Consider the following 14,904-nt stretch of genomic DNA (forward strand, 5'->3'; position numbering starts at 1 on the left):
AAAAAAAAGGCTGTAATCAAGCCTTACTAGCACCAGAAATATCCTTTTCTCAATATCATGATAAACATTATTATAGGGAATTAGAGGTAGCACGTCAGTGAAAACATGTTTCCTTAATTCATTTTTAAGGAGAAAACCCAATTTTGCTTGGTCTTTCAGTGTTTTTGATCTGGGCTGTTTTTAAAAGTTCAGAGCTCTTTCATACATATATTGAAATCTTCACGTTTGTGCTTCCACATTTGTGAAGAGCTACCACTGAAATTACACTAGTAAAAGACAACTGACACTTGAAATATTCACTTGCTGAATGTCAAATTAACACCTACAAAATCAAAACCAGGAATCATGACAGCTATCAGAAAAGCTAAATAATTTCATTAAAACTGCAGATAAGCTATACAAATCCTAATCAAAAATTCAAGAAAATGGCAAAAAATAATGTTCATTATAAACACTGTGGGGCGTGGCTACTTTGATAGTGGCGTATGGATCATAACTTTGTGAGTAGTCTGAAGTCACTTGTGCAGCAGGTATGGAATGACTGTCACCAGCATCGGTATCGGTGTCATTATTGCAGCAACCCAGTATATCATTATGCTGCTTATTGGATAACATGTAGGAATCCTTGGATTTCAACACATCCTAATTTATTCTGCTTCTATGATTTCTGCACTTATGTTGTCTACATTGTAATCAACTGGCTAAAGAGCTTGTTTCCTTGCAGGCTCTCTCAGCTGTTTTAGGGAAGCGCTGGCCCCAAATTTCATGACTCTTTCCATAAGGTGATGTGTAGAGAATTGCTTAGGGAAGCTGAAATTCCAAGTTGGAAGCTCAGACCCCCTGGCCCAGAACGGAAAGGTCTTAGGGGAAGTAGAAAACTTGCAACACACAATCAATATTTTGTCCATATTCTGTATCAGTCGCTATTCCATATCAACCCCTTTGCACTACAGTCCACACTTTCTGTCTCTAACTGATGCCTATGCACACATGGGCATTTTGATTTGCCGCTTCATTTAAGTCCTCTGTGCTAAGATAAATACTAATATTAATTTCAGAACACTGTAAAGCTTTTCTGCAACATCTGCTTTCTGATTCCAGGAGAACGCTATCGTGTGAAAGAACCCATTCAAAATCCATTGCATTCCCGTCCTTTTAATTTATGCAGACAGATTTATACTGTAGCTTCACATATCAATCCTTGTCTGCTCTTGAGTTCATTTGCTTTCATAGCAGACAGAGCTCCTGAAGTGGCTGCATACATACCAGCCTCCTTACACTGGAATGATATTGTCCCTAGGTGGGTTTCCTTATAATTGCCACAGATCCTCCCAGAAATTCTGGCAGAGCACGGAGCACATCCCAAGTTCAGCAAATGTGAGACGATCAGCTGATAAAAGCCTGTTTGTGCTGCTCTTAACTCGGTAGAGGTAATAGCTGATTCTTCACATGCCCAAAATGAAATTGAGGGGGCTGGTCAAAGAGGCTGTGGTTACATGGTCACTTTAATCTGGCATAAATCTGGCTGCTGCTGAAAGGGGTTGTTCCACTCCTCTCCCCCCTCTTCCTCTGCACCCAGTCACTTTTTTCACCCATTCTTGTCTGGCACCAGCGTTTATGTGGCTGTGCAACTAGCTGGACCACAGAACTGATCCAGCTGAATATCAACTCAATTAGTTGTATGCTTTTTTTTTTTAATTAGGGTAGTACAGCCATGTGAATGCTTGTGCTGGCACAAGCAAACACAGAAATGAGTGTCTGGGGGAAGAGCGAATGGAAGAACCACTTTTTCAGTAGCAGCCCAAAGGGCCTCTGAATGATTGTCTGATGAATCTAGCAGCATCCAGCCCACACCAATGAAATTATCTAGGCTAGGCCATGAGCTTCGCACATCCCTTGGTAACTCCACTGATCCTTTCTCATAAGCACCTTCCCATTGCTCAATAGCCACTGAATATTTGGGGTTTTCAGACGCTCCTTGTCCCAGGAATCCTCTGCCCATATCTTCACTAAACACAGTTATCTGTGGGGTCTTTTTTTCCAGTTTATAATTTCTACAATCTCCCAGCAGTCCTCCTCCCAGCACATCAAATTCATTCAAATTTCTTGTATGTTCTCATTTTTTTTTCCTTTTTACCACAATGTGCGTGCCATCCTAAACTTTTCCAGAGACTGGTCAACCAAAGAAAAACAAGGTATTTTTCCAAGTCATCTAAACAATGAGCATTTCAGTTGAGACGCAGCCCAAAGATCATTTCCCAATTCAGTGAAATATTGTCCAAGTTCTGTGGGGCTTAAGGGGCAACATGCAGCGTGCAGTTGAGTTATCCCAACAGTAAAGCAGCGCTTCAGTTGTGGCTCCCGGGTTTCCTCCTTTCCAAAAGAAGCAGGGGTGTTAGCATTGTGCTTGGCTCCGGCTGCGCTCCCCGCCTGGCCGCCAAACCAGAATTCCTCAGCTCCCCTTCCCAGCCCACCCGTCTGCGTGGGAATGGGGAGGGGCACTGCTGGGACCTGCCACACCAGCCGAGCTGAGAGAAGAAAGGGGAAACTCCCTCTCCAGAACTCAGATCTGCTCGGTGTTTCACACTAGTGCAGTGACACAGGCCAGGCAGGGTTACAGCCATTGCTTGATGTGATGACCTGACATAGGGACTGCCTGAAGGACAGACAGACTGACAGACTGGCTACCTGACTGACAGTCAAACAGACAGTTATGTTGGGCAGCCCCAGAGCAAGCAGGTTGATGAGCGATATAGGCAGTCTCCAGAAGAGCCTACCACGCTGGTGGAGGGTTTGGAGGGAAAGCCATATGAGGAGTAGCTAAGTCACTTAGTTTGTTCAGCCTGGAGAAGACGAGATTGAGAGGAGACCTCATGGTGGTTACAGCTTCCTCACAAGGGGATGAGGAGGGGTAGGCATGGAACTCTTCTCTTTAGCGACCCATGACAGAACCCAAGGGAATGACAGGAAGATGTGCTGTGGAGGTTTAGGTTGGACATTCAGAAAAGGTTCTTCACCCAGAGGGTGCTGGACACTGAACAGGCTCCCCAGGAAGGTGTCACAGCCCCAAACCTGACAGTGTTCAAGAAGAGACTGGACAATGTCCTCAGACACACGGTGTGAACTGTGGGATTGTGCTGTGCAGGGACAGGAGTTTGACTTGATGATCCGTGTGGGTCCCTTCCAACTCAGGACATCCTATGATTCTGTGGTTCTATGATTGGACTATGCAGCTCTTTGGTACTTCAACCCCCCATGAAACCGCAATGTCATTTGGGAACCAGCCACCCCAAAGATGGTATTGCAGCTCTTCTATCTGAAATATCTGCTTCTATAAGCACTTGAGTTTGAAAAAAAGGCCCCTCTGTGTGTGTGTCAGAGCTGGGCCCTGAAATGTGTGACAGCAATGGGAGCTGGCTTGGGCAGCACAGGGGTGAAATGTGCTGGGAATGGGGGCAGTCCTTCTCCATCCTTCCAGCCATCCCCCAAATGTACGTGCACACCTGCACCTACACACACCCAGTTTCACTCTGATTTGTCCCTGGATTGAATTAAGCTGAAGGATCAAAGAGCAAAGCTGGGACGCTGTTTCCACACAGAGCGTAGACAGGGACTCTGCTCTCAGAAAGCAGCCCGGTGTTTGTCCCTGCTGCCTCAATCAAAATACAGCCCTGATTCAATCAAAATACAGCCAAAGGTCTTCAGTTGCCAGCCCCAGCTCCCTCCCTTCACCCCCCTCAGCTTTCTTCCCCATGGACTCCTTCCAACTTTTCCCCATGTTCTCCAAAATGCCAGAAAGTGCAATTCCTTTTTTTTCCCCTGGAATTTGCATTAAAGCTGGAAGCAAAGACATTTCTGTCTGGTCAGAGGGCATGAATATCTGTTCCAAACACTTTTGAAATAGACACATCAAACTTTATGACACTCCTTTTAGAACAGTGGATTCTATTTTCCTTATATAAACTTTGGCAGAGCAACTTTCCATGTCTGCATACATGCAGCCTGCTATATTCCTGGGTTTGGGAGGCTGGGTCTCCATTAATGGTTCTTATTGGTTCTGTTGAAAGTGTGGCTCTAATTAATAATACACAGTTATAGAGCTTTTTAGTTAAATGTAAACTCTTAGTGCTAATTTAAGCAGAATTAAGATACTTTATTTAATAGTTTGCTCAGACCGTGCAGTTCATTATTCCACCCTAAAAATGTTAGGACAGTTGAGGTGATGTATTTATAGTTCCTAAGTACCCCAGCCTAATAACAATCAATTTGAGCAACGCCATGCATTGTTCGTGTGATAGCACAGGAGATCAGAAGGTGGGTTTGTAGGTAGTAAAATCTGGTCATGAGGCAAATGAAGTGAACAATGTCTGAATGATAATGTTATGATAAATGCTGATCTCCCTGATTTTCAGTAACCACTACAATCGCTTGCAACATCTAATCAACCCTGTCACCACATGGGTGAACGCAGCCATTGCACTCCAAAGTCAGTAAGTTTGTCTACATAGTATATAGCAACAATGTATGGGGAGATGTTTGTTCGCCATAACACGATTTGAATTTTAACGGAGAACATTAGGCACTTCTGTAACTGAATTCCAAAAATAAAAGGAAACGAACAAAAAGTGCATAAGCTAATAAATACCTGGCATCTTTTGTAGTCCTTCTCCATTGATAATGCTCTGTAACTATCTCTTACAGGACAGAGGTAGCAGAAGAGCACAGTTGAAAAAATAAATGAGAGACGTGTGGGCTTAAGTTGGAGTAACAGTTAAGGAAAAAGTGACCTTGCTGTCATTTAATATATTTTCTTGTCTTGTTTAATTTAAGGAGTCATGTTCTAAAAAAGCATGTTTGGGTATTTCTGTTGTTCCTGTGCTTCTCTCAGTGCTGGTGCTTTCCTATGGGCAGCCCAGGGCTGTGCTCCATTTCCGTGCTCGCAGTGGTTCTGGGCACACGCGTGTGCTGCTGCTGGCAGCCCGGAGCCAGCGCTGCTCCCAGACCGGCTCCTCAAAGCTGGTGATGCATACGGAGCAGAATTAAAAGCTTGGGAATAAATTAACTAGGTGGCCTAAATGTTTGTCATCCCTGGTAAATAGGAAATAGATGAGTGACTGAAATTATGGAAGTAGCCTCCCCCCCATCCCTTGGAAGCCACGACGTTCAGAGCATGCGGGATGATTCCTCTTCAAAGCAGAACTGAAGATGCATCAGCAGTCTGAGTGTGTAAATAACGCTGCAGCCCTTGGTAAGCCCCGGCAGTATATCATTCGTGTTAGAACCATGTCTCCTTGGGATGGATCCAAGCCAAAGCTAAAGCAATGCCCTCTGTTCGATGCACTGTTTGAAATCTACTGTGAGACTATTTTCTCTCAGGGAAAAACCCCTGTTTGTTCTGGGGTGGGATGAAGCGCTGTGGCTTGTTGCAGAGCTAAAGACAGCCACAACATATACCCTTAGACACATCAGTAGTATTGGGTAAGAAAGCTTTACCCTCCCTGGGCAGCTTAACCAGAGCTGCAGAATTTATGGAGTGGAGTAACTGTGCAGCTGATATAAGCACCCTTACTGCAAGAAGTATCCCCATTTCACTAAAGGGGGACAACTGAGATAGTCCAATTCACACTTAAAGCCTAGCGTGAGAGAAGGAATGTTTCTGATTCTGGAGATCACAATCTATTGCATTTATGAGCTGTTCTTTACTGAGGTAGGACTGGAAAGCTGTAACTGATATAATCAGTAATGTAGGCATGCACCAAAGTACAAATAAATTTGCTTACTATCAGCTGGAGGCATTTTGGTCTTGGACTATTTTTGTGATTGTTCACTTTGCTGAAAATGATTGCATCGAAGTGCCTCTTAAGAAACACTTTCAGCCCCACAGCCATGTTAATATTTAAAGTGTTTTTCTCCAGCAGTGCAACAGCTGTGCAGTGTGAAATCAAAGACATTTTTCTCTCTTTCCCTGGGCAGCATTAAGGCACCGAATGGTAAACAGAGAAAAAGGGAGGGGAAAAAAAAATGTGCTCTATTAATTACTTATAGGCTTATAAGCTGTTTTTTGATAAGAGGCGTAGCAGTAGGATAGAAATCCTTCTCCCATTATGAATCATGTGGTAGGTCACCAGTATTGCTCAATGTCCCCAGTTGCTACGCAGCACAGCTGATCCAAACTGATGGAATTGAAGTTTATATTAGCCTGGGATTAATTTCAGACTCCAGATTTGTGTGTCTCTGAGCTAAAACTACTATCTTCTTTGCTTAAAATCCTGTGCTTTTACATAGCTTACTCCTCCTTTTGACACTCTGAATGTCAGATCTTGCCCATGATTGCAAAGGGTCTCCTGGGAGAATGGACTGATGCTGAGCTCTGCAAGGAATGGAGACTTCTTGCATGGTGCTGAGCCTGTGAAACAATCCTTGGGTGGGGTGAAGAGCAGGTGGGAGCTGGGCAAGGAGGGGGAGAAAACCATACCAAACCACAAACTTTTGGTTTCTTGTCGAGCCCACATTGGGCTGGACGTGCCCTTTTGATAGAACAAGGACAGTGGTGTTACCTCAAGAACCTTTTCTGCTTTTTGCTGTTTTTCATTTTAGTACACATCTTTACCCCCAGACCTGAAAAAGGATTAAAATGCCAGAAAGGAGACGGATCACTCAGCATTTCTAATCACATACCAGAAGTCTCAAGACACATAGTTCTCACAAGATTTTCTACTCTTTGTAGACCATAAAAGGCTCAGATAACCTTCAAAAGCCCACTCTGATCAATTTAGTCATTAAAAAATCAGTTTTTACTGAGAACCTAAGCTAGATTCCTACTAGAGTGATCACATTCAATCAATCCAATTTCCCTCCACCATTTCAGAAGTTATTTATGCATTCATTCATTAAGACAGAGTAACAGAAGTCTTCATTCAAAACAAAGTTCTAACATTCAAAACAAGGCTGTAACTAGTGCAAAGAAAGCCCCAGAATACTGCAGGGAAACATTTCCATGTGCATTATTTAATTTTGGGTTGTTATAGACATTTGCTTTGTTTATCTCTATCATGTTCACCTTCCAGAAACGCTCCAGAGAAGCAGCACTGTCACTGTGAACAGAAGGGCACGCTCACCTCTTTGGCCTCCAGGAGAAGTGAGCAGATACCATATCATCTAAGCTACTAACAGGTACATTTAATTTTGCATTTTCCATTACATTCCCCGCTGTGAAAGTGAATTTCAAATAAAGTGACTTGCTTTCCGTAAAATTTCTGGAAATTCCAGTCTTAGTAAGTGCTTCTAGTGCACATTCTGCTCAAAGGTGAGGCAGTCTGCTAGAGACACCAATTAGTTGAACTGCCAAATTGCTATTTATCTGGCTGTGATGAAAATCTTTTAGTCTTGGCCTTGCTGAAGAAGTTGATGCTTTCCAAAATTCCAGTCTTTGTCTCTTTTCCCTGAGTTGTTGTGTATTTAAATTAACGCCAATATTATTTATCTACTGTCTACTACAGAGTGGTCCTACACTTGAGGCCCTGGGCACAGTCTGCCTTTTCAGGGCAGGTTTGTACGGCACCTTCCTAAAGGGGTTTGATTTGGTTGGTTTTTTAAAATGGTTTAGAGGTGCCTTTTTATTTCAGTCATCCGAACCGAACATTTTAAGGAAAGGAGGAAAAAAAACAAGGGGGAAGAAGGAGGGATGCAGTATTTTGCGATGCTGTTTGTATGCAGAAACAGTGGCATCTAGTGGGCAGGTTTTTACATGAGAAAAGACTAAGTTATCAGACCTTGACTATAAAACAAGTTGGTGAGTAAAGCTAACTATATGTTTCTCTTTTTATAGAGGAAAGATTTTCACAAGTCTATCTAATCCTTCTCTGTAAAAGCATCTGGAAATCAACTATTATGCCAACTTTCCCATCTTCAGTATACAACTTTCAGAACATTTGTTCTTCCTATTTTAATTACATTAAGCCCTCTCCTGGCTTTCACATACAAATTCTAATTACTTAATGTCGTATAGATTATCATAAATCTTCACCCAGCAGGAAAGCTCATGGTTTTTGTGAATGTATAAAAGTCCAGCATTTTACCCTGATATTTTAGATATGGACAAAAATAAACCTCCAACTAGTTGATCTATTTCAACTTCAGATGATTTCAAGCACAGATATGGCTTTGAAGGAAAGATCTGTGTAAAGGAAGAATATAAAACCACAGTAGAGCAGCCACAGTGCAGGACTCTGGAAAAAGCTTATTGACATCAGTTCTCTAGCTACAACTGAGTACGATGTTTATGCAGCGTTAAACTTTTATGCTAATTATGTATGTTTCTTCACTGCTGAAAAGATTTTTCTTCTTTACCCTCATAATTTTATGTTCTCTCTTTTTCTTCACGCTTTTTTCTCCCTTTATTCTTTGTTTCAAACTTTCCTCTATGGTGTCTGCTGTTCTTGTTTTGGTGGACCAGGAGGTCAGTTCTACCACAGAACACAAATGTAGCTACTTCTAGAGTGAGTTTACTTTTATAAAGAAGCTTAAATGCTGGAATTCTAGAAACACTGGTAGTGGTTTTGTTTTGAATCTGAGTGCAAACATGGGTTGGCTCTTTGGCCCGCTGGAGAGACGAATCTGCCTGACTCAAATGTGAGCTAAAGACTATTAACTCCACACCATTGCTTTTTCCCCCTTATGAACTGGAAGAGAGCATGGAACACATACTTGGAAGTACTTAGCCTTTCTATGTTTCTAGTTTTCTCTTTGTAAATTAGACATAATAATACTTTTCTCTGGAGATACCTACATGACATCCTTCAACCCTTGTGTGGAAAAGCAAACTTAAAACCACTGAGCAATCTCTGTTCCACGTTTGCTTTGCGATTAGCTCAGCATTACTGAGGTAGACCTAGAAGGTTTTCTTTAACCTTACTAGTTACCTAACTCATGACTGAATATAACTAGACACGAGTTCTTTTCTTTCAGAGAAGTACTTAAATTGACTTTCACTGAGTGTAAGCTGGCATAATTGGGATTGGTGTCTGCGCAAGGAAGAACAGAGCCAGGATTTCACCTAATGACTTTAACGTCAATGGAGATATGCAAATAGAGATCTATGTATTGAGAGTATTATGAATGAAGCACAATAGGAGCCTGATTATGCTTTTTTACACTTCCAGATTTAATCTATGATTTCATCTTGATGGCAGGGGAAAGCAAGCCTTTGATGCTTTGAGATTTAAATTATTTCCTTGGAGTCATTTAGGAGAGTTGTCTTACTGGAAGGGCTGTTGATCTACCAAGTGCTCTGTTGCAGCAGTAATTACCTTATGTATCTCCTTTTTTGTTGTTTTTAATTTTGCTACCAATCCTCGGGCTCTTGGTGTGAGTGCAGTGACAGAATTGTAAAGGAAAGGGAAAAGCTGTGCAGAGAAACTCCGAATTTATCAGACTGCACATAGTGCTTCCCAGCTGCTGATCCTAAGAACTCCTCTGACGTTTCCTTAGTACTTTGCAATACAGAGCCTTACTTCCAGTGACTTTTGTCAGCATATAGTATAAGAGACTAAGGTAACAAAGTCATCTGAAAATTATTTGAATCAAGCTTTTATTATGATATTAAATACTTAGTCAATTAAACATGGATTAGTGTTGCATAAGTGGTAATCTCCTTGCAGTACTGTTGTTTAACATAGGAAACTGTAATTAAGGATTCCTCTGAAGTCCTGAAAGCTGGTCTTCTCTTCATGTTTACATTCTCTAGTTTTCCATGGACCTCTCTTCTAAGTTTCTTTTGCTTCTGACAGTCTAAAGCTGTTCCCTTAGAAAGTGTAATCTGGGATTCATCAGTGATTTATACTTGCCTATCTCTCAGAAACTGGGAGAAACCCTTTATTTATTTATTGATGCATGCAATCATTACTGTTAGAAAATATATGGTGGTCTATAACATATCTAGCCATTTGTAGTTGGAACTTCTGCTGTATTACTAGGATTGTACTGTATTGCAAAGAGGTTCAGCTCTACAGTGAGTGTGTAGCAAATACAGGAATAATCTCGTCCTCCTTAGCACAATCATAGTATATATCCTCTTCAGTGCCCATGAAGAGACCTGCAGAAAAAAAAGCAAATATAATTAAAATACATGCTGATGTGAGCCATGCTAATACAAAGGGCTTCAAAACATGTAGGCATTTTTCTAACATTAATTCTTCACAACAGCCTCCGAGCAGGGTAGCAGGGAGCCAGCTTCCAACTGCCTCTCAGCTGGAAGATTTTCTGAAAACTGCCAACTTACCTCCTAGGGCCAAGATTTGGGAATTTTATGGTTTTGTTTTTAAATAAGTTTCAGATCTTTGGCTTATTATGCAGTAGCACAGCTCCATTGAATTCTAGGCCAACATCAAGATTTTCAGAGTTTATTTAGATACATGCAGGTACAAACAGATGCCCAGCAGAATTTTAAGCAGATGAACAGAACCACAGTGCCACGGTTGATGCCGAGGATGTTTATTTGTCCTGCCGCTGCCCTGTTGCCAGGCACCTTTCAGCACAAGGTACTTTCTCCAGCCATCAGTTGTCCTCTCCTCTCCTCTTCCAGTTTATGGCTCTGCCTTTTATTATGAAGAAAGAAATATGCACTGTAAAAGAAATAGATCTATACCAATTGTGGGGTAGGCAAAGCCGTTAGACTGGATGCACGAGATCCCTGTTGCAGTGTGGTAAGCAATGTGGATTCAACCAGTGCTCAAGGAATTGTTCTTCTGATCTCTGCTCCAAGCGCTGGAGGTGAAGCATATACTCCTATTTAAAGAAAATAGAAAGTAATTTAATTATGTAACCCCTCAGGTCTAACATCAGGCCTATGAACCAAGAGAATTTCAAACCTTATACAGGAGTAACTGATATATCCCTTGAAATTATCAAATATAGTGAAATGGTGTTGCTAGTCAGCTTGCCCCAACCTACCAATATTTAGCAATATTTAATGAATAACATCATCATCATCCGCAACCGTAAAGGTGTTGAGCAAGAATTTTAGAACAATATTCATCAATTAGGAATTCTGCATACACATTTCTTATTTGCATTTTGACACAGAAGCCTCTGTTGGTCCGGAGGGTACAGAAGGATCCCCACAGATAGGTCTGTTGTAGCCTCTTTAGAAAACTGATTCCTGCTGATTAAAAAACATTAACCAGTTATAGGACCATGTGGCAGTACTCCAAAGGGTTCTAGTAGTAGCATCAGTGCTGACTGGTGATACATAAAGTAATGTGTATTTGCTTTTTTTTTTTAATTTGGTTTAAGCAACTAAGCTTTGTGAACACTAAATACATTTTTTCAAAATATACCCCCAAGGCTTTGCACAGTAAGCATGGTAGGGCTGGAAGCTGTAGCATAAACCCTTTGCACTGGCCAAATATTCCTGCTGTCATGCAGTTCTCTGCTCTTTGTGCAGACCGGAGGGCTGGCACAGTGGGTGCCAGCAGGAACCATTAGCATCCTGCTTTGTACTGTGCTCTCTGTCCCCACAGCACAGGAGACTTGGCTCAGACCCCTCTGTGAGACTGTGCTGCAGACTCGGAGAGAACGGGACTATATGGCTGAGAAGATGCCATATGATAAAAAGCAGGGTCTCGGTCAAAGTAAAATTAAATCATGCCGATAACATAAATGACGTTTTTAAAATAATCAAAGATGGCAGATCTCGCTGCCTGTAAGTGAACTGGCTTTTTGACTGAAACAGCACCGTGGAAGTCAAGCAGCGTCACAAAGAATTGCAAATTAAATTCCCCAGCTCAGCATGATCCAGCCTAGTACAAACAGCTTTTGCGTAAAATAGATGAACAGAGATGGGTTCATCCCACTATTCATTTAATTCTGCTACAAAGAATCCATACAAAATCAGTTTTTCTCCTTGTGCTGTTGGTAGAACCGTGCAGAGGCGTATGGCAGCCATGCACCTTCATTTATGGGGGAAGATCTCCATGTTACACATGGCAGGGGGCAATTGTTCGGGTTTTTTTTTAATCAAAAGGTATTTCCTTTCTACTGAAAACCTTGACGTATAGTGAAAACAACAACAAATATTCTTATGGTTGGGTTTTCTCACAGAAAGCCAGCATTGCCATACAAGGGGGGGGAAAAACGTTGGAGTTTCTCAACAAGTGCTTGCTACTAATTGCAGTAGGATGGCCAGTGGAAGAACAGAGCCGCAGAGGTCAGTAACCAAACACTTCTCCAGCCCACGCTCCATCTCTGCCCCACCTAGAATCACAGAATATCTTGAGTTGGGAGGGACCCATAGGAATCATCATGTCCAACTCCCCACTCCTCGCAGGACTACCTAAAACTAAACCATATGACCAAGAGCATTGTATGTATGCACGTAATTTCCTATAATACAGGATTTAACTCAATCCAACTTCTCTACTGTTTTACTTATTTTGTATTTAATGTTATATTTACTACACAACTTATTACATAACTGTGGTGGTTTATTAAGCATAAGCACAGATGGGAGCTGTATTCATGCTCTAAAAAACTACGAGACTCATTTAAGAACAGCTTAGAAATAAGCTAGTCCTTAAAGTTGTGGGCAGCAGCAAATCCCCTGTTACCTTCTGGGTTTGGGCTCTGTTGTCCCGCCTTCACCATACTAGATTGTTAACAAGTATTGTGCAATATTCTTGTGACAGGTTTGATTTGTTGTGGCCGCCGTGCTTGAGCAAGCAGTGCCCACGCTGGCAGTGGTGCAGGGCCGGCCACCCAGGACAGCCAGTGGATAATTTTGGGCTGGTGCACAATAACCATTGGAAAGGGAAAACCACCAGCCGGGCACATGCTGCATCAATCCTGCAAGGTACGTGGCACTCGGCACGTCCGGGGGAATTTGGGAGCGCTCAGCACCTTGCTAAGCTAAGCCCCTTGTACTCATCATATGTGCACAATCTATTGTGAGCTTTCTAGCTTCTGCGGGGTTTGCCTCTCGAGAACCATGTAATTTCAGCACAGTTTATTTACTTTGGAAAGCAATAGGCAGTAATTTTAAAATACCTTAAGTACCTCTTGAGAAGTGCAGAACTATATGTTGCATTTTGTCAAAACAAGTGAAACAGAAGGCTCCTTAATTCTTTTTCTTTTGTTTTAGTATGGTTTAAAACCAAATAAATGTACATATTGCATGCAAAACCAATGCTGTTGCATTAAGCAAGCCACTAAAAACTTCTACAATATCATAACAAATCATCCTATCTGTAGCATTCATAAATAAGTAAACAAAAGTAAGTGATTTTAAAAGCTAGTTGGGAACTACCTCAATCTCCACACTGACCACTGACACCTACATCTCCTTTCTGCCTTGAGTGCAGAATGCACCGTAAGCAGAAGATATTTCCTGTTATTTACTTTTTCAGGAACAACCTGATGAAATCCACATTTCTATAACTGAAAAGCCACTTTCTTCTCAATAATTTAATCTGCATTTTTGAACCATGATAAATAATTTCCACATTCTGCAAGCATACCTTTCCTGAGCAATATTCAGCACTTACAGAATGCTACTTAACAGTAACTGAAAGAACGTAAAAGCTTTTTCTAATACTTCACAGAAGAACTCAGCTGCTTAAAAGGCTGATATTCATAATGTATTGCTTGGAATTAAAGCTACAGAAATTTAATACTAAGCACAAATGTTTGGGGGTTTTTGGTTTTGTTCTGGTTAACATAATTTAAAAATAAATATCATAAATCACCCTCATTGGCTCATCAGGGAAACCAGCTTTTCTCGGTCTGTCTTCACGACGAGTTCTCAGCATCTGTTTGGCATCTTTTTCAGTCAAAATTGGTGAAGTGTCTAAAGACAGAAAAGCAGAAATTAGTTCTGAAATTACCAAAAAGTTACTATTTTATCTGTTGGTTGTAAAATGAAATGTCTGCAAACCTGAGTTTTGTCTATATACAAAGTGTTCTTTCATTACAGCCCTTTCCCAGGGGATGTTGCATTCCATGAGATACGAGTGGAATTTTAAACCATTTTTATACTTGTGCTTTCTATAGTTCTATTATAGTTCTACATATTCATAGTACTCTCTAAAATGAGAAAATATAACAGCACCATCTAACCACTGACATTAGCAGCTCTTCAATTCTTTGTTGTTTCCTGTGTTGCTTTACTTTTCAGGATTATTTTTCAAAGTAATGAGTCAGACTTTTGTTGCAAAGGAGAGATTGCATTGAACATTTAGTTTGCAGGACCTTGCTAAAATAATATTGAAATAGTAAGCTAGTAAAATTAAGCTTTTTGGTTTTATGATATATTAGTACAGTGTGGCAATGCAGAAAGGAAAATATCAAATACAATATATAAACTCCTACCTGTAAGAGTGGTCATCAGGACCAAACCAGAGACAAACACAAGTAAATTCTTCATTTTGATTCTGCTTTCTCCCAGTCTGTTCCAAAGTGAGTAACGCTGACTGAGGCATTAGCCTATTTGAAGTAGCTACGTCAGTCACAAATGTTTGTTTATGCTTTGACTAATTTGAGTGATAGCATGATTTTAAAGACATCTGGCCTGAAGTTTTGAATTAGGCTATTATCTGCTTGCACATTCTCAGCATAACTCTGTCCCTGAGGGAAAGAAAATAGAAGACCTTTTTTCCATTACAGGCTTCGGATTTACATTGGATTTTGAATTTGTGAAAATAAAACACATCAACTTCCATTTAGGATAGCAAGCAATGGTTTCAGGTGCCTATGATAAACAATTGTTTTTTTAAAAATTGGCCATTACTGAACGTTAATCTCAAAGGTAGCCAAAGAAGCCCCTCTTTCAAAATTGTCTCTAACTTTACTCCAGCACAGAAGTACATGTTAATGTGGTTTAACTCTAGCAAAACCAGATTATCACTGCTGGAA

General features: G+C 41.0%; 1 protein-coding gene across 1 annotated transcript; it reads right to left on the minus strand.

Moving 5' to 3' along the window:
* Nucleotides 1-9,572: 9,572 nt before the first annotated feature.
* Nucleotides 9,573-14,815, minus strand: C18H17orf67 (chromosome 18 C17orf67 homolog). The gene is made up of 4 exons (XM_005503062.3): nucleotides 14,362-14,815; nucleotides 13,740-13,840; nucleotides 10,646-10,785; nucleotides 9,573-10,093 (listed from the first exon to the last, which is right to left on the minus strand). The coding sequence occupies exons 1-3, from the start codon at nucleotides 14,414-14,416 to the stop codon at nucleotides 10,669-10,671; spliced, it is 273 nt and encodes a 90-aa protein (XP_005503119.1). The 5' UTR covers nucleotides 14,417-14,815; the 3' UTR covers nucleotides 9,573-10,093; nucleotides 10,646-10,668.
* Nucleotides 14,816-14,904: the final 89 nt, after the last annotated feature.

Source organism: Columba livia, chromosome 18 (genome assembly GCF_036013475.1).
Source record: "Columba livia isolate bColLiv1 breed racing homer chromosome 18, bColLiv1.pat.W.v2, whole genome shotgun sequence".
NCBI classification, from domain to species: domain Eukaryota; kingdom Metazoa; phylum Chordata; class Aves; order Columbiformes; family Columbidae; genus Columba; species Columba livia.

What these genes read in the sequence shown, in the direction of transcription:
- C18H17orf67 (XM_005503062.3), bottom strand. Translation starts at nt 14,416, where the DNA reads ATGAAGAATTTACTTGTGTTTGTCTCTGGTTTGGTCCTGATGACCACT. An exon ending in CCTGATGACCACTCTTACAG is followed by an intron (nt 13,841 to 14,361) that starts GTAGGAGTTTAT and finishes TTCTGTCTTTAG; the next exon opens with ACACTTCACCAATTTTGACT. An exon ending in TCCCTGATGAGCCAATGAGG is followed by an intron (nt 10,786 to 13,739) that starts GTGATTTATGAT and finishes TTCTTTAAATAG; the next exon opens with GAGTATATGCTTCACCTCCA.